We start from the raw sequence: 19,989 nt of genomic DNA on the forward strand, positions 1-19,989 counted from the left end.
CATTTTCTGAAAATTCATTTAAAATATTGTATAAGAACCGGAAACAAAACTAGTTCTCTCTTTCATTGGGGCCACGCAGGGTTTTTTTGTGTTTGCAGCTGGTTCTTATTTATTGGAACTGGCTGTATATCAAAATATTGACGATTATCATGTTAATTTTAATACCTTATAATATTAAAAAAAACTTAAGTTTTGGATGATGTCTCGAACGTACATTAAACAGTATGTAATTTTGTTGATTGTGAAAATCACAAATGACACTGTAAAAAATAATTATAATCACTGTCTAATATAAATAATCTATGTTTGTTTTATATTATAGTAAATGTCGATACTTGGTGCAGTTAAATTTTGTATGTTTTGAGATAATTGAATTTTAACTTTGTAGATGTTGTGATAATTCAGGTTTTTCTTTTCAAGGTAATTTATGTATACCAGTTATATGGAGGAGTGATTGTACATACAAATTATTTTCATAAATGAGTCTGAATGTGGGCATGTTACATTAAAGAATGAATTAAAGTTGCACTACATATTTTCTTGAAATATTTATTATGAGTATAACAAAATTACATTTTAATGAGAGAAATCAAAAATAATCCAGTCAATGCATCAAACAACATAATAAGTCGTAATTGTATAAAATTGACAAACATTACATTACAATAAAAGAACGTGAATAATAAAATATGTAGAGTAGATAAATAAGTACAAGTAAAATAATGTTAGCAAAAATTTATCCTTGTAAGCAGAATTATTTTCAAATAGTATATGTAGTACTGAAACATGGGAACATGAGAGTGATTATCTGCTGTTTATGTGCATTCGGGGGTTAACAATGGAGACCCCCGTATTATATACCCGGACTCAGTAAGTAGCTGGTAGAATTCTCAGAACCTCAGAGCGTGAGAGCGCGAGAGCGTGAGCGTAAACAATGGATAAATAAATGGATCAGGGAAGCTGTGATGGGCAACTTGCCTTTTAAAATGAGGTACACTTGGTACAGCGATCATTCTGGAACGAGCGCTGGCTGCGTGTGGACCTCCTGAATCATTCAATAAATTCTGTGAAGCGACTTTGGCCTTTCACATTGATCCTCAGCCCACCTCTACGCAACACTACTATGATTTGATGGCAAGTAATCAATTCTTGTACTAATTCTAATCAATTCTAGCAGGAATAAATCCACGCTCTAAAAGAAACTCTTATCCACTTTGTGAACTGGGAAATACATCCAAAACAGCAATGGATATATGGGGCCCAAACCTTATACCGATATCCAAATTTACGCCCAATGTAGAGTTCATAACTTATCAATGACTCGGATAATATTTCTTATTTGTCATTTCATTTCACCACACACTTAAAAAAAGGCGTCACGAAAATTCACACAGTTAAACAATAAATTTTATAAACTGAAAATCATTTTGAATTTTTACGTTAATACTTGAAATTTTAAATACCCGGACCCGACGGGTTATGAAGGCCGGGTCCGGGTCCGGGTTTTAAGTCATTGCCCGTCCGGGTCGAGTCTGGGTCGGGTTCAGTCCAGAAACCCTAGCTTTATATCTTCTCAAATATGTATATTTACTATTCGGACAAGTTAATACTTTTTATACATGAAAGTTTAATGCAGATGGACGTTTGTGTATAATGACTTAATTTTGGTAAAAACTGGACATATGTATGTATATACAAAATCTGTGCATCGATATTCATTCATACATTCGTATATGTATATGTCGTTGTATATTGTATGTAAGTATATAAAAAAATTTTTTATCAAAATCGATAATGAAAATATTGAATTGCTAAGACCGTCTAATTTAAAAAAAATAAATAAAGAAAAATCTGTAAAAATAATATAACAATCGTTGTTTTTCAGCCGTTTCCTAGAAAATAGTCGTTAAATTTTATTTGCAAAAGTAGATGAACTTATCACGTTTTTCAACAACCAGGGATCAATATCGGGCAATATTCTATCAAGCCTTGCCTTATTTTTCGCTATTACGGACTGAGCTCTAACGGCAGCTTTCTTCTGAATTCTCGTGAAATCTCCGGTCTTAACGAATTCATTAAACTGCAATAAATAACAATTAGAATCATTTTTTTAATAAAAGACATCAAAATCTGTAAAAATATTATCAATAGTATACATAAGTATATACAAACCTTATCCACATTCTCCTTTGTGACGATAAAATTTGATATGTGGGTGATAATAAAGTATACCGTAAACTCATGCATGCTGTAAAAGATAAAAAAATATGTAAGTTAAATTGAATATTAATATTAATACAATTGAAAAATTTAAATAAATATATTAAGGTTAACGAAATTACGTACATCGATTTGATAGCGGTGAAGTTCGTCGTAATGAATTTTACGGCTTGATCAACACCCACATGTCCAGCATCAATTACAGATGTTATTACAGTGTACCTGTGGCTATTGTCGAAAAGGCCAGAATCGTTTGAAACAGTCAACATTAAATAACTGAAAGATATGTTAAAATTATTTTCAGATTTTGTGAATTCGCGTTCTTATTGAAAAAACCCTTTTATTATTTTTCTGTCATCTATTGTTTGAAACTCATTCCACAAGACTTACTCTTGAAGAATTCTAACATCCTCGGAGCAGGCAAGATATGTGAGAATGGTATCCTTTTCAGAATCGGATGTTGAGTTGATGTACTTATTCCAGAAGAATTTCCACTTTGTATAAGACTTACTCTTGAAGGATTGCTACATCTTCGGAACAGGCCAGATACTTGAGAATGGTAATCTTTTCAGAATTGGACGTTGCGTTGATGTACTTATTCCAGAAGAATTCCCACAAGTCTTTTGTGGCGTCGCGAAGTCCCGAACAATAAACAGAATGCTTCACATCAGGATCAATCGTCATGTCTGAATAATAAAATAAAGTGAATAATAAATGAAAATAAAATAAGTAAATGAATAAATTAAAAAAAAGTAAAATAAAAAAAACTTTAGATAAACTTACTATAATTATGGGTTAAAAATTCAAGTTTCTTGGTAGAATCTTTCCTGCAGTCGTTATTTCCTGCATTACAAGCAATGTCCAAAATTATATTTCTTTTCATTCTTGTGATATAATCGTCATTTGGTTTCGGTTCAAAACCTATGCTTTGGTAAACTTTATCGGCGATTTGAAGTAAAAATTCCTTAAAGTTATTAATAAATGACATTGTTTTCAAGTGAAATATATTATATCTAATCTATAATTTGGAAAGAGACTTTGTATGTATGTAAATATCCTTGGTCTTCGTCGTCGTCGTCGTCGTCGTCGTCGTCGTCGTCGTCGTCGTCCGTAGATCGGTGACGTCATCGAACACGTGATTCGATTTTTTTTTTTCGATCCATGGGCGCCGATTTGTTTTATTCGTTTCGCGAGTAGCTTCATGGGGCCCCGCCAGGGGCGCCACAAGGGGCGCAGCCTCATGGGGCTCAAAAGGGGGCGCAGCTTTATGGGGCTCAGCCTTCTCGGCCGCAGCCTTATGGGGCGCAACCTTATGGGGCGCAGCCTTATGGGGCGCTGTCTTATGGGGCGCAGCCTTAGGGGCGCAGCCTTATGGGGCGCCGCCTTATGGGGCGCCGCCTTATGGGGCGCCGCCTTATGGGGCGCCGCCTTATGGGGCGCCGCCTTATGGGGCGCCGCCTTATGGGGCGCCGCCTTATGGGGCGCCGCCTTATGGAGCTAAGCCACATGGGGCCCCGAAGGGGGCGCAAGGGGGCGCAACCTCATGGGGCGCAGCCCCATGGGGCCCCAAAGGGGGCGCAGCCCCATGGGGCGTAGCCTTATGGGGCGCTGTCTTATGGGGCGCAGTCTTATTGGGCGCCACCTTATGGAGCTTAGCCGCATGCGGCCCCGAAGGGGGCGCAGCCTCATGGGGCGCAGCCCCATGGGGCCCCAAAGGGGGCGCAGCCTCATGGGGCCCCGAAGGAAGTGCAGCCTCATTGGGCCCCAAAGGGGGCGCAGCCTCATGGGGCGCCGCCTTATGGGGCGCTGCCTTATGGGGCGCCGCCTTATGGGGCGCAGCCTTATGAGGCGCTGTCTTATGGGGCGCTGTCTTATGGGGCGCAGCCTTATGGGGCGCCGCCATATGGGGCGCCGCCTTATGGGGCGCTGCCTTATAGGGCGCCGCCTTATGGGGCGCCGCCTTATGGGGCGCCGCCTTATGGGGCGCCGCCTTATGGGGCGCCGCCTTATGGAGCTTAGCCGCATGGGGCCCCGAAGGGGGCGCAAGGGGGCGCAGCCCCATGGGGCCCCGAAGGGGCCGCAGCCTCATGGGGCGAAGCCCCATGGGGCGCAGCCTTATGAGGCGAAGCCCTAAACGGCAACTGATCATGGGGGCGAAGCCCTTGACGGCATTTAATCATGGGGGCGCGGAGGGGCGAAGCCCTAATAGGCATTAACTAAGGGGGGCGAAGCCCTAGGCGGCATTTAATCATGAGGGTGCGGAGGGGCGAAGCCCCAAAAGGCATTAATTATGGGGGGCGAAGCCCTAAACGGCATTTAATAATGGGGGCGCGGAGGGGCGAAGCCCTAAAAGGCATTAACTAAGGGGGGCGAAGCCCTAAACGGCATTTAATAATGGGGGCGCGGAGGGGCGAAGCCCTAAAAGGCAACTGATAATGGGGGCGAAGCCCTAGACGGCAATTAACCATGGGGACGTGGAGGGGCGAAGCCCTTATCGGCAACTGATCATGGGGGCGAAGCCCTAGACGGCATTTAATCATGAGGGTGTGGAGGGGCGAAGCCCCAAAAGGCATTAGTTAAGGGCGGCGAAGCCCTAAACGGCAGTTAATCATGGGGGCGCGGAGGGGCGAAGCCCTAAAAGGCAACTGATCATGGGGGCGAAGCCCTAGACGGCATTTAACCATGGGGACGTGGAGGGGCGAAGCCCTTATCGGTAATTGATCATGGGGGCGAAGCCCTAGACGGCAATTAACCATGGGGACGTGGAGGGGCGAAGCCCTAAAAGGCAACTGATCATGGGGGCGAAGCCCTAGACGGCATTTAACCATGGGGACGTGGAGGGGCGAAGCCCTTATCGGCAACTGATCATGGGGGCGAAGCCCTAGACGGCATTTAATCATGAGGGTGCGGAGGGGCGAAGCCTCAAAAGGCATTAGTTAAGGGGGGCGAAGCCCTAAACGGCAGTTAATCATGGGGGCGCGGAGGGGCGAAGCCCTAAAAGGCATTAGCTAAGGGGGGCGAAGCCCTAAACGGCAATTAATCTTGGGGGCGCGGGGGGCGAAGCCCTAAAAGGCATTAACTAGGGGGGGCGAAGCCCTAGACGGCATTTAATCATGGGGGTGCGGAGGGGCGAAGCCCTAAAAGGCATTAACTAAGGGGGGCGAAGCCCTAAACGGCAATTAATCTTGGGGGCGCGGGTGGCGAAGCCCTAAAAGGCATTAACTAAGGGGGGCGAAGCCCTAGACGGCTTTGAATCATGGGGGCGCGGAGGGGCGAAGCCCTAAAAGGCAACTGATCATGGGGGCGAAGCCCTAAACGGCAATTGCTCATGGGGCGTGGAGGGGCGAAGCCCTAGAAGGCAAAGGCTCAGGGGGGTGCCGAGGGCGAAGCCCTAGAAGGCAAAAAAAAAAAATTTGATTTTTTTTTTTGATTTTTTAAAAAATTTTTTTGATTTTTTTTTTGATTTTTTTTTTATTTTTTTTTTATTTTTTTTTTTATTTTTTTTTTAAATTTTTTTTTTAAATTTTTAAATTTTTTTTTTAATTAGCTTAGTCATGTTTAAGCGGTTTATATTATAAACACTGAGCGAAGCCGGGTAATACAGCAAGTATATATATATATATATATATATATATATATATATATATATATATATATATATATATATATATATATATATATATATATATATATATATATATATATATATATATATATATATATATATATATATATATATATATATATATATATATATATATATATATATATATATATATATATATATATATATATATATATATATATATATATATATATATATATATATATATATATATATATATATATATATATATATATATATATATATATATATATATATATATATATATATATATACATAACGTATGTACTTTATGTATATTATATATATGTGTATGTACATTAATTAGGTAGAAGCTAAAAACTCGAAATTTGGATTTCCATCGATGGACCTAATTAAAAACTTGCGTCCAATCAAAGGAAGCGTCAAATAATAAAAAAAAATATTGATTTAAACGAGGTCATTTTGACTTCCTTATACATATTTCACAAAATACGAAATTATTTTGTTAAGTTCTCAACGACTTTAATTTTCAAAATAATAATGGTGACATGAAAAAATGACGAAAAAAACGCTTCCCCAATACGAACACTCATAACGAGCGCGTTTTGTATGGGGGATTTTCAGGCGAAATGACGAATTTGAACTGTTAATCAGCCAAAAACAATTAAATTTAATTAATATCGTGCGTTTATTTTTGAAATACCAAAGAAATATTAACCATTCTCGAAAATATGTATGAAAAAAGCACTCCTTTTTCAAAATTTTTTATTTAACGTAAGTTTTCCACTAGGTCCATCGATCCAAATCCAAAATTTGCAATATATTTATTTATTTAATTGAAATTAGTGGCAGCTGGCATCATCAAGCTTGACTGTTTTATTCCAGGCAAGACGGTCAACCAAGGAATGTAGTCGGTTTCTTCTTTTAAGTGGAATAACAAATCAAATACTGTGGTATAATTCTATAGAAAAATAAGCGTCAGGGCTTTAATAAATAACCAAATTCATGTTGTTTTATTTTTAAAAACTGAAAATCGAACCAGTCGTAATGTTGTCGCCAATTCTAAAGAATCGTCAATTAATTGAGCTCTATTTAAAAGATGAATACTGCTGAGGTTAGCATTCAAAGTTTCCGTAAAAGGTTCCAATTATTTTCTTCGTACATCACACGATAGTAACCTACATATGTTATATGCGATAACAATGAATATTAGAAATAAATTAATAAATAAAGAAGATAAAAAGAAAACGAATTAAAGCACTATACCAGTTTCTTGCTTGTCAAGTATAAACCAACTATCTTCCTCTAAATCCAAGGGTATATTTAAAAAAGTATCAATCGGGCTGAACCATTTTTGCACAAGCGTATTCTGAAAATCACCTCCCTTAGATGTGAACCAAGTTATTGGAATCCACCATTTTTCGGAAGACGTAATGTTCATTTGATAAAACCGCTTACATCCAAAAATTACATCCAATTAATTTATAAATTAATATATACAATTATGATTTTTTACTATCAATCTATGTAACATAATAAACTGTAAATTTTCCAAATAAATAATAAATAAAATATTTTATTATTATTTATTATTATATATATATATCTATATATATATATATATATATATATATATATATATATATATATATATATATATATATATATATATATATATATATATATATATATATAAATATATATATATATATATATATATATATATATATATATAGGATCCGGATGTGAAGGATTCCAAGTGAAACGCAGATTAAGTCAGAACTATGTATTTATTAACACACTAGCTGTATTACCCGGCTTCGCTCAGTGTTTATAATATAAACCGCTTAAACATGACTAAGCTAATTTAATTAAAAAAAAAAAAAAAAATTAAAAAAAAATTAAAAAATTAAAAAAAAAAATAAAAAAAAAATAAAAAAAATAAAAAATAAAAAAAAATATAAAAATAAAAAAAAAATAAAAAAAAAATCAAAAAATTTTTTTAAAAAATCAAAAAAAAAAAATCAAAATTTTTTTTTGCCTTCTAGGGCTTCGCCCTCGGCGCCCCCCTGAGCCTTTGCCTTCTAGGGCTTCGCCCCTCCACGCCCCATGAGCAATTGCCGTTTAGGGCTTCGCCCCCCTTAGTTAATGCCTTTTAGGGCTTCGCCCCTCCGCACCCCCATGATTAAATGCCGTCTAGGGCTTCGCCCCCCTTAGTTAATGCCTTTTAGGGCTTCGCCCCCCGCGCCCCCAAGATTAATTGCCGTTTAGGGCTTCGCCCCCCTTAGTTAATGCCTTTTAGGGCTTCGCCCCTCCGCGCCCCCATGATTTAATGCCGTCCAAGGCTTCGCCCCCATGATCAGTTGCCTTTTAGGGCTTCGCCCCCCGCGCCCCCAAGATTAATTGCCGTTTAGGGCTTCGCCCCCCTTAGTTAATGCCTTTTAGGGCTTCGCCCCTCCGCGCCCCCATGATTAAATGCCGTCTAAGGCTTCGCCCCCATGATCAGTTGCCTTTTAGGGCTTCGCCCCCCACGCCCCCAAGATTAATTGCCGTTTAGGGCTTCGCCCCCCTTAGTTAATGCCTTTTAGGGCTTCGCCCCTCCGCGCCCCCATGATTAAATGCCGTCTAAGGCTTCGCCCCCATGATCAGTTGCCTTTTAGGGCTTCGCCCCCCACGCCCCCAAGATTAATTGTCGTTTAGGGCTTCGCCCCCCTTAGTTAATGCCTTTTGGGGCTTCGCCCCTCCACGTCCCCATGGTTAATTGCCGTCTAGGGCTTCGCCCCCATGATCAGTTGCCTTTTAGGGCTTCGCCCCTCCAAGTCCCCATGGTTAATTGCCGTCTAGGGCTTCGCCCCCATGATCAGTTGCCTTTTAGGGCTTCGCCCCTCCACGCCCCCATGATTAAATGCCGTCTAGGGCTTCGCCCCCCTTAGTTAATGCCTTTTAGGGCTTCGCCCCCCGCGCCCCCAAGATTAATTGCCGTTTAGGGCTTCGCCCCCCTTAGCTAATGCCTTTTAGGGCTTCGCCCCTCCGCATCCCCATGTTTAAATGCCGTCTAGGGCTTCGCCCCCCTTAGTTATTGCCTTTTAGGGCTTCGCCCCCCGCGCCCCCAAGATTAATTGCCGTTTAGGGCTTCGCCCCCCTTAGTTAATGCCTTTTGGGGCTTCGCCCCTCCGCGCCCCCATGATTTAATGCCGTTCAAGGCTTCGCCCCCATGATCAGTTGCCTTTTAGGGCTTCGCCCCCCGCGCCCCCAAGATTTATTGCCGTTTAGGGCTTCGCCCCCCTTAGTTAATGCCTTTTAGGGCTTCGCCCCTCCGCGCCCCCATGATTAATTGCCGTCTAGGGCTTCGCCCCCCTTAGTTAATGCCTATTAGGGCTTGCGCCCCATGAGGCTGGGCCCCCCGGGCCCCCTTCGGGGCCCCACGGGGCTGCGCCCAATGTGTCTCAAATTGAGCCACACGGGGCTGCGCCCCATGAGGCTGGGCCCCCCGGGCCCCCTTTCGGGGCCCCACGGGGCCCCACGGGGCTGCGCCCCTTGTGGCGCCCCCTTTTGAGCCCCATGGGGCTGCGCCCCATGAGGCTGGGCCTCCCGGGCCCCCTTCGGGGCCCCACGGGGCTGTGCCCCTTGTGGCGCCCCCTTTTGAGCCCCATGGGGCTGCGCCCCATGAGGCTGGGCCCCCCGGGCCCCCTTCGGGGCCCCACGGGGCTGCGCCCCTTGTGGCGCCCCCTTTTGAGCCCCATGGGGCTGCGCCCCATGAGGCTGGGCCCCCCGGGCCCCCTTCGGGGCCCCACTGGGCTGCGCCCCTTGTGGCGCCCCCTTTTGAGCCCCACGGGGCTGCGCCCCTTGTGGCGCCCCTGGCGGGGCCCCATGAAACTACTCGCTTTGCGCCCCCGCGGGGGTGAATCCATTGAATCGAAAAAAACAAATCGGCGCCCATGGATCGAAAAAAAAAAAAATCGAATCACGTGTTCGATGACGTCACCGATCTACGGACGACGACGACGACGACGACGACCAAGGATATTTACATACATACAAAGTCTCTTTCCAAATTATAGATTAGATATCTTCGGGCTCGTTCTCCAACAAGTGACCATAACAACACGCATCCGGTCTTTCCCATGCATACCACACTCATACTTTATCCCTTGCAGTTTGACCAACCACAATTACGGCTCGTTTAAAAATCATTCCTACATTTCGGTCATTCCTGACTGTCATTCGCCCTCGGATGACATTCTGTCTTTTATATTTTTACAGCATTTCATCTCACATTCTTTTACATTTCATCTTCTACTCTATACAATCATCTTATATTCTTCTAAACATGCTTTCAATTGTCACAATTACAATTTACATCACAATTACAATCATCATCACAACTACATTTCAATACACTTATACATCAATCATTTTACAATTTACATAACAATTACAATTATAACAAATTAATCGTTACACATTTCACTACAAATCAATTTTTCATTTCAACACAATTCAATCTTCAATAAAGTTACACATAAATCATCACAATTAAAGTTACACATAAATCATCACAATTACAATTTAAAATTATTTCAAGCAATACAAAACAGAAAGGTATCACAATTACTATGTAAAATTATTACAAGCAATACAAAACAGAAAGGTATCACAACCTTTACAATGACAAGTAAAATTTTTACCCCGGAAACAATCACATTTTAAAACATTACTAGAATTAGCAATAAAACATTAAAATCAATACCTTTACAATGACAGGTTAAATCTTTACACCAGAAACAATCACATTTTAAAACATTACTAGAATTACATTTCAATACAGTTATCTTATATTCTTCTAAGCATGTAACCACATTAAAACATGATTCAATGTACCAAGCACTTCCCAAAAAATACTAGAATAAGCAATAAAACATTACACTTTTCAATCATCAAATTACAAGTAAGGCTTAACTAAAAACCCTCCAGGTATTTCACTTATTCTCTAATTCACAAACGCACACTTCACTTCCATCGGTGCAACTTAAATTCTATCCAATGCCCTCGGCGATTCTCTGTGACTGTCCGAGGAATCTGCCGTCACCCCACAGATATTCTGCTAGTAATTTACCATAAATGAAGTCAACACATATTGGTTCTAGCTCACTGATACATCCAGTAAGTCTTTTCTCAATCCATGGTTCTATTTTCTTTTCCATTGAATTAACATCAATCCGACTACGACTGAGCTTGAAAGTGAATACAGTGTCTTTTGGTGTTGAAATTTTGACTGGGTCCCTTAATCCTTCTTGTGATTTAGCCATATCTTTCTCTTTGTCTTTATGTTTTTCCTTTTCTTTATTCTCATCTTCAGAATTCTTCAAATGACTATAATCCTTAGATCCTTTTCCAAATTGATCATCGGGTGGTTCATCTGTATTTGAAAACGGTATGTCTCCGTAGTCCCAAAGTCTTCTTCTTTGCAATCCATCACCGTCCATACTTCCATCAGCCAGGTTCACACCTCCATCAGCCATGTTCGCATCGTCCTCTTCATCATTGGAAACAATGAGTTCTCTTTGAGCAGACATCTCTCGTGAAGCCCGTTGCTGCAAAGGTCTTTTTCTGTGCAAACCATCACTGTTCACACTTACATCAGCCAGGTTCACACCTCCATCAGCCATGTTTGCATCGTCCTCTTCATCATTGGAAACAATGAGTTCTCTTTGAGCAGACATCTCTCGTGAAGCCCGTTGCTGCAAAGGTATTTTACATGCCTGTTGCCACACTTCCTTACGATCCCTCATGTCTTGCTCTTTTTTCCTCCTCGGCAGACTCCGTTCTAAGTTAACCTCCATCAAAACACACGGTTTTTTAACACATTTCACTTTGCTGCCGTCAATGCACATAAGAACGGATTCTGTGATAGGGCTACCCAACAGGGCGGCACCCGGGATACTGACTTCTTTTCTTATTTCTTCTTGTATTGTCAAGACAGTCTTTGTTTTGGTGCTGTTACATTGAGCTGATATGTGCCCAAACTCGTTGCAATTGAAGCAGCGGGTTCCTCTTTTCTTGAATCTGCAGTCGGCTGATAAGTGTCCACGTCCTCCGCAATTGTAACATTGTGGTCTCTCTCTTTCTCGGTTTCTTACGGGCCCCGCCACCCTGGGTTCGTCGTCCTCTCTAATTTTCTCGCACTGCGTAACTCGCGTCTTCAGCTCCTGGATTGTACCGGCCCCGCTCAGCGTCATTTTTTCATACTTATCAAACCCAAGTCCACCAATTATGTACGCGATAATCGCCTCTTCCTCAATAAAACTACACTTGGCTGCAATCCCCTTCATCCTGTAAATGTAGCTTAAAATGTCTTCCGCTTTTCCCTTTTTTTCTAACCTCAGTTCTCTGTGCACGTCCGCACTATTCAACTGATGGCCAAACTCTCTGGTCAATCGTTCCTTAAGTATCGCCCACGTGACGATGCCCGTTTCCGAGTCCAAGAAGTCCTTGGCAGTTCCTTCACAAGGCATCCGCCCATACACCAACTGTTGTGTCTCCGTCCAGCCGAGGATTTGCGCGTTTTCTTCGAGGCGCTCAATCCACACTGCAATAGGGCTATTTCTGCCGTTATATTTCGGCAGACCGAAACCAACCTCCAGATCTCGGAAATTGAACTGTGGTATCTCCCTCGTCGTCGTTGCCACTGGCGTCGTCGTGGATATCATCATCGTCGTGTGGCGTGTTCGCTGACGTGACGTCACCGACGTCACGGGCTTCGCCTTTAAGCTCGTATGCGATCTCGTCATCGCGCGCGCGTCCTAACCTCAACTGTCAAAACTCCGCGTCGTCGTCTGACCGCTTCTGGCTGTCACTGGAATGTCTTCGGGCATCCCGGACAAAGCCCCCAAATATAGGATCCGGATGTGAAGGATTCCAAGTGAAACGCAGATTAAGTCAGAACTATGTATTTATTAACACATATCTTCGGGCTCGTTCTCCAACAAGTGACCATAACAACACGCATCCGGTCTTTCCCATGCATACCACACTCATACTTTATCCCTTGCAGTTTGACCAACCACAATTACGGCTCGTTTAAAAATCATTCCTACATATATATATATATATATATATATTTTTTATATATATATATATATATATATATATATATATATATATATATATATATATATATATATATATATATATATATATATATATATATATATATATATATATATATATATATAAAGTGGTGAGGTTAGCGAGTTTTGTGTAAATCTTACAATCTCGAATTCTTTGATTTCGGGGATGGTAAGGTAAGGTTAGGTTAGGTTTGATGAGGTAAGCGAGTTTTGTGTACATGTAACAATCTCGAATTCTTTGATTTCGGTGAAGGTTAGGTTAGTTTGGGTTAGATTTGGTGAGGTTAGAGAGTTTTGTGTAAATGCCTCAATCTCGAATTCTTTGATTTCCGTGATAGTAAGGCTAGGTTGGGTTAGGTTTGGTGAGGTTGGCGAGTTTTAAGTAAATCTTACAATCTCGAATTCTTTTAATTCGGTGATGGTTAGGTTTGGTTGGGTTCGGTTTGGTGAGGTAAGCGAGTTTTTTGTATATTGTTGCAATGTCGAATTCTTTGATTTCGGTGATTTAGTTTTGTGGGTTAGTTTTTTAGTTTTTTTTTCGGTGGGTTAGTTTTGGTGAGGTAAGCGAGTTTTTTGTATATTTTTGCAATGTCGAATTCTTTGATTTCGGTGATAGTTAGGTAAGGTTGGGTTAGATTTGGTAATGTAAGCGAGTTTTGTGTAAATCTTACAATCTCGAATTATTTGATTTTGGTGATAGTTAGGTTAGGTTAGGTTAGGTTTGGTAAATTAAGCGAGGTTTGTGTAAATCGTACAACCTCAAATTCGTTGATTTTGGTGATGGATAGGTTAGGATGGGTTAGGTTTGGTGAGGTAAGCGAGTTTTTTGTATATTTTTGCAATGTCGAATTCTTTGAATTCGGTGATAGTAAGGCTAGGTTGGGTAAGGTTTGATGAGGTTAGCGAGATTTGTGTAAATCTTACAATCTCGAATTCTTTGATTTTGGTGATAGTTAGGTTAGGTTGGATTGAGTTTGGTGAGGAAAGCGAGTTTTTTGTAATTTTTGCAATGTCGAATTCTTTGATCTCGGTGATAGTTAGGCTAGGTTGGGTTAGGTTTGGTGAGGTAAGCGAGTTTTTTGTAAAACTTACAATCTCGAATTCTTTGTTTTCGGTGATAGTTAGGTTAGGTTGGGTTGAGTTTGGTGAGGTAAGCGAGTTTTTTGTATATTTTTGCAATGTCGAATTCTTTGATCTCGGTGATAGTTAGGCTAGATTGGGTTAGGTTTGGTGAGGTAAGCGAGTTTTTTGTAAAACTTACAAACTCGAATTCGTTGATTTCAATAATGGTAACGTTAGGTTCGGTTAGGTTTGGTAAGGTAAGCGAGTTTTGTGTAAATCTTACAATCTCGAATTCTTTGATTTCGGTGAGCTAAGCGAGTTTTTTGTTTTTTTTTGCAATGTCGAATTCTTTGATCTCGGTGATAGTAAGGCTAAGTTGGGTTAGGTTTGGTGAGGTTAGTGAGTTTTGTGTAAATCTTACAATCTTGATTTATTTGATTTCGGTGATAGTTAGGCTAGGTTAGTTTAGGTTTTGTGAGGTTTGCGAGTTTTGTGTAAATCTTACAATCTCGATTTCTTTGATTTCGGTGATAGTTAGGTTAGTTTGGGTTAGGTATGATAAATTGAGCGAGGTTTCTGTGAATCATACAATCTCGAATTCTTTGATTTCGGTGATGGTTAGGTTAGGTTGGGTTAGGTTTGGTGAGGTAAGCAAGTTTTTTGTATATTTTTGCAATGTCGAATTCTTTGATTTCGGTGATAGTAAGGCTAGGTTGGGTTAGGTTTGGTGAGGTAATCGAGTTTTTTGTAAAACTTACAATCTCGAATTCGTTGATTTCAATAATGGTAACGTTAGGTTCGGTTAGGTTTGGTAAGGTAAGCGAGTTTTGTGTAAATCTTACAATCTCGAATTCTTTGATTTCGGTGAGCTTAGCGAGTTTTTTGTTTTTTTTTGCAATGTCGAATTCTTTGATCTCGGTGATAGTAAGGCTAAGTTGGGTTAGGTTTGGTGAGGTTAGTGAGTTTTGTGTAAATCTTACAATCTTGATTTATTTGATTTCGGTGATGGTTAGGTTAGGTTGGGTTAGGTTTTGTGAGGTTAGCGAGATTTTTGTATATTTTTGCAATGTTGAATTCTTTGATTTCGGTGATAGTAGGGCTAGGTTGGGTTAGGTTTGGTGAGGTAAGCGAAGTTTGTGTAAATCTTACAATCTTGAATTCTTTGATTTCGGTGATAGTTAGGTTAGGTTGGCTTAGGTTTGGTGAGGTCAGCGAGATTTTTGTAAATCTTACAATCTCGAATTCTTTGATTTCGGTGATGGTAAGTTAGTTTGGGTTAGGTTTGTTAAATTAAGCGAGGTTTGTGTTTACCTAACAATCTCGAATTCTTTGATTTCGATGATAGTGAGGCTAGGTTGGGTTAAGTTTGGTGAGGTAAGCGAGTTTTTTGTATAACTAACAATCTTGAATTATTTGATTTCGGTGATAGTAAGGTTAGGTTGGGTTATATTTGGTAATGTTAGTGAGCTTTGTGTAAATCTGACAATCTCGAATTCTTCGATTTCGGTGATGGTAACGTTAGATTGGTTTATGTTTCATGAGGTAAGCGAGTTTTTTATATATTTTTGCAATGTCGAATTCTTTGATTTCGGTGATAGTTAGGCTAGGTTAGTTTAGGTTTTGTGAGGTTTGCGAGTTTTGTGTAAATCTTACAATCTCGATTTCTTTGATTTCGGTGATAGTTAGGTTAGTTTGGGTTAGGTATGTTAAATTAAGCGAGGTTTCTGTGAATCATACAATCTCGAACTCTTTGATTTCGGTGATGGTTAGGTTAGGTTGGGTTAGGTTTGGTGAGGTAAGCAAGTTTTTTGTATATTTTTGCAATGTCGAATTCTTTGATTTCGGTGATAGTAAGGCTAGGTTGGGTTAGGTTTGGTGAGGTAATCGAGTTTTTTGTAAAACTTACAATCTCGAATTCGTTGATTTCAATAATGGTAACGTTAGGTTCGGTTAGGTTTGGTAAGGTAAGCGAGTTTTGTGTAAATCTTACAATCTCGAATTCTTTGATTTCGGTGAGCTTAGCGAGTTTTTTGTTTTTTTTTGCAATGTCAAATTCTTTGATCTCGGTGATAGTAAGGCTAAGTTGGGTTAGGTTTGGTGAGGTTAGTGAGTTTTGTGTAAATCTTACAATCTTGATTTATTTGATTTCGGTGATGGTTAGGTTAGGTTGGGTTAGGTTTTGTGAGGTTAGCGAGATTTTTGTATATTTTTGCAATGTTGAATTCTTTGATTTCGGTGATAGTAGGGCTAGGTTGGGTTAGGTTTGGTGAGGTTAGCGAGATTTGTGTAAATCTTACAATCTCGAATTCTTTGATTTCGGTGATAGTTAGGTTAGGTTGGGTTGAGTTTGGTGAGGTCCGCGAGTTTTTTGTATATTTTTTCAATGTCGAATTCTTTGATCTCGGTGCTGGTAAGGTTAGGTTGGGTTAGGTTATGTGGGCTTAGCGAGTTTTTTGTAAAACTAACAATCTCGAATTCTTTGATTTCGGTGATAGTTAGGTTAGGTTGGGTTGAGTTTGGTGAGGTAAGCGAGTTTTTTGTATATTTTTGCAATGTCGAATTCTTTGATCTCGGTGATAGTTAGGCTAGATTAGGTTAGGTTTGGTGAGGTAAGCGAGTTTTTTGTAAAACTTACAATCTCGAATTCTTTGATTTCAATAATGGTAACGTTAGGTTCGGTTAGGTTTGGTAAGGTAAGCGAGTTTTGTGTAAATCTTACAATCTCGAATTCTTTGATTTCGGTGATGGTTAGGATAGGTTGGGTTAGGTTTGATGAGGTAAGCGAGTTGTTTGTATATTTTTGCAATGTCGAATTCTTTGAATTCGGTGATAGTAAGGCTAGGTTGGGTTAGGTTTGGTGAGGTCAGCGAGATTTTTGTAAATCTTTCAATCTCGAATTCTTTGATTTCGGTGATAGTTAGGTTAGGTTGGGTTGAGTTTGGTAAATTAAGCGAGGTTTGTGTAAATCGTTTAACCTTGAATTCTTTGATTTCGTTGATGGTTAGGTTAGGTTGGGTTAGGTTTGGTGAAGTTAGCGAGATTTGTGTAAATCTTACAATCTCGAATTCTTTGATTTCGGTGATAGTTAGGTTAGGTTGGGTTGAGCTTGGTGAGGTCCGCGAGTTTTTTGTATATATATTTGCAATGTCGAATTCTTTGATCTCGGTGATAGTTAGGCTAGGTTGGAATAGGTTTGGTGAGGTAAGCGAAGTTTGTGTAAATCTTACAATCTTGAATTCTTTGATTTCGGTGATAGTTAGGTTAGGTTGGCTTAGGTTTGGTGAGGTCAGCGAGATTTTTGTAAATCTTACAATCTCGAATTCTTTGATTTCGGTGATGGTTAGGTTAGTTTGGGTTAGGTTTGTTAAATTAAGCGAGGTTTGTGTTTACCTAACAATCTCGAATTCTTTGATTTCGATGATAGTGAGGCTAGGTTGGGTTAAGTTTGGTGAGGTAAGCGAGTTTTTTGTATAACTAACAATCTTGAATTATTTGATTTCGGTGATAGTAAGGTTAGGTTGGGTTATATTTGGTAATGTTAGTGAGCTTTGTGTAAATCTGACAATCTCGAATTCTTCGATTTCGGTGATGGTAACGTTAGATTGGTTTATGTTTCATGAGGTAAGCGAGTTTTTTATATATTTTTGCAATGTCGAATTCTTTGATTTCGGTGATGGTTAGGTTAGGTTGGTTTAGGTTTGGTGAGGTAAGCGAGGTGTTTGTATATTTTTGCAATGTCGAATTCTTTTAATTCGGTGATAGTTAGGCTAGGTTGGGTTAGGTTTGGTGAGGTTAGCGATATTTGTGTAAATCTAACAATCTCGAATTCTTTGATTTCGGTGATAGTTAGGTTAGGTTGGGTTAGGTTTGGTAAATTAAGCGAGGTTTGTGTAAATTTGACAATCACGAATTCTTTGATTTCGGTGATGGTTAGGTTAGGTTGGGTTAGGTTTGTTAAATTAAGCGAGGTTTGTGTTAACCTTACAATCTCGAATTCTTTGATTACGGTGATGGTTAGGTTAGCTTGGGTTAGGTTTGGTGAGGTAAGCGAGTTTTTTGTATATTTTTGCAATGTTGAATTCTTTGATTTCGGTGATAGTAAGGCTAGGTTGGGTTAGGTTTGGTGAGGTTAGCGAGATTTGTGTAAATCTTACAATCTCGAATTCTTTGATTTCGGTGATAGTTCGGTTAGGTTGGGTTGAGTTTGGTGAGGTTCGCGAGTTTTTTGTATATTTTTGCAATGTCGAATTCTTTGATTTTGGTGATAGTAAGGTTAGGTTGGGTTAGGTTTGGTAAAATAAGCGAGGGGTCTGTTAATCAAACAATCTCGAATTCTTTGATTTCGGTGATGGTGAGGTTAGGTTGGGTGAGGTTTGGTGAGGTAAGCGAGTTTTTTGTATTTTATTGCAATGTCGAATTCTTTGATTTCGGTGATAGTAAGGCTAGGTTTGGTGAGGTTAGCGAGTTTTTTGTATATTTTTGCAATGTCGACTTCTTTGATTTCGGTGATAGTTAGGCTACGTTGGTTTAGGTTTGGTGAGGTTAGCGAGTTTTTTGTAAATCTTACAATTTCGAATTCTTTGATTTCGGTGATAGTAAGGTTAGGTTGGGTTAGGTTTGGTAAATAAAGTGAGGTTTGTGTAAATCTTACAATCTCAAAGTCTTTGATTTCGGTGATGGTTAGGTTAGGTTGGGTTAGGTTTGGTGAGGTAAGCGAGTTTTTAGTATAATTTTGCAATTTTGAATTCTTTGATTTCGGTGATAGTAAGGCTAGGTTGGGTGAGGTTCGGTGAGGTTAGCGAGATTTGTGTAAATCTAACAATCTCGAATTCTTTGATTTCGGTGATAGTTAGGTTAGGTTGGGTTAGATTTGGTAATGTTAGCGACTTTTGTGTAAATCTTACAATCTTGAATTCTTTGATTTCGGTGATGGTTAGGTTAGGTTGGTTTAGGTTTGGTGAGGTATGCGAGTTTTTTGTATATTTTTGCAATGTTGAATTCTTTGATTTCGGTGATAGTAAGGCTAGGTTGGATTAGGTTTGGTGAGGTAAGCGAGATTTGTTTAAATCTTACAATCTCGAATTCTTTGATTTCGGTGATAGAAAGGTTAGGTTGGGTTGAGCTTGGTGAGGTCCGCGAGTTTTTTGTATATATATTTGCAATGTCGAATTCTTTGATCTCGGTGATAGATAGGCTAGGATGGATAAGGTTTGGTGAGGTAAGCGAAGTTTGTGTAAATCTTACAATCTTGAATTCTTTGATTTCGGTGATAGTTAGGTTAGGTTGGCTTAGGTTTGGTGAGGTCAGCGATATTTTTGTAAATCTTTCAATCTCGAATTCTTTGATTTCGGTGATAGTTAGGTTAGGTTTGGTTACGTTTGGTAAATTGAGCGAGGTTTCTGTTAATCTAACAATCTCGAATTCTTTGATTTCGGTGATGGTGAGGTTAGGTTGGGTGAGATTTGGTGAGGTAACCGAGTTTTTTGTAAATTATTGCAATGTCGAATTCTTTGATTTCGGTGATAGTAAGGCTAGATTTGGTTAGGTTTGGTGAGGTAAGCGAGTTTTGTGTAAATCTTACAATCTCGAATTCTTTGATTTCGGTGATAGTTAGGTAAGGTTGGGTTAGGTTTGTTAAATTAAGCGAGGTTTGTGTAAATCTTACAATCTCGAATTCTTTGATTTCGGTGATGGTTAGGTTAGTTTGGGTTAGGTTTGTTAAATTAAGCGAGGTTTGTGTTAACCTTACAATCTCGAATTCTTTGATTTCGATGATAGTGAGGCTAGGTTGGGTTAAGTTTGGTGAGGTAAGCGAGTTTTTTGTATAACTTACAATCTTGAATTATTTGATTTCGGTGATAGTTAGGTTAGGTTGGGTTAGGTTTGGTAAATTAAGCGAGGTTTGTGTAAATTTGACAATCACGAATTCTTTGATTTCGGTGATGGTTAGGTTAGGTTGGTTTAGGTTTG

General features: G+C 39.9%; 1 protein-coding gene across 1 annotated transcript in view; it reads right to left on the bottom strand.

Annotated features, from left to right (window-relative positions):
• Positions 1 to 1,860: 1,860 nt before the first annotated feature.
• The window catches only part of LOC143918863 (aminopeptidase N-like), a 184,188-nt gene continuing 166,059 nt past the window's right edge, over positions 1,861 to 19,989 (bottom strand). The window contains exon 10 of the mRNA XM_077440946.1: positions 1,861 to 2,080. Coding sequence (XP_077297072.1) covers positions 1,907 to 2,080 — 174 coding nt within the window. The 3' untranslated portion in view covers positions 1,861 to 1,906. The remainder of the gene's footprint in view (positions 2,081 to 19,989) is intronic.

The sequence above is a fragment of the Arctopsyche grandis genome, chromosome 11, assembly GCF_051622035.1.
Source record: "Arctopsyche grandis isolate Sample6627 chromosome 11, ASM5162203v2, whole genome shotgun sequence".
NCBI classification, from domain to species: Eukaryota; Metazoa; Arthropoda; class Insecta; order Trichoptera; family Hydropsychidae; genus Arctopsyche; species Arctopsyche grandis.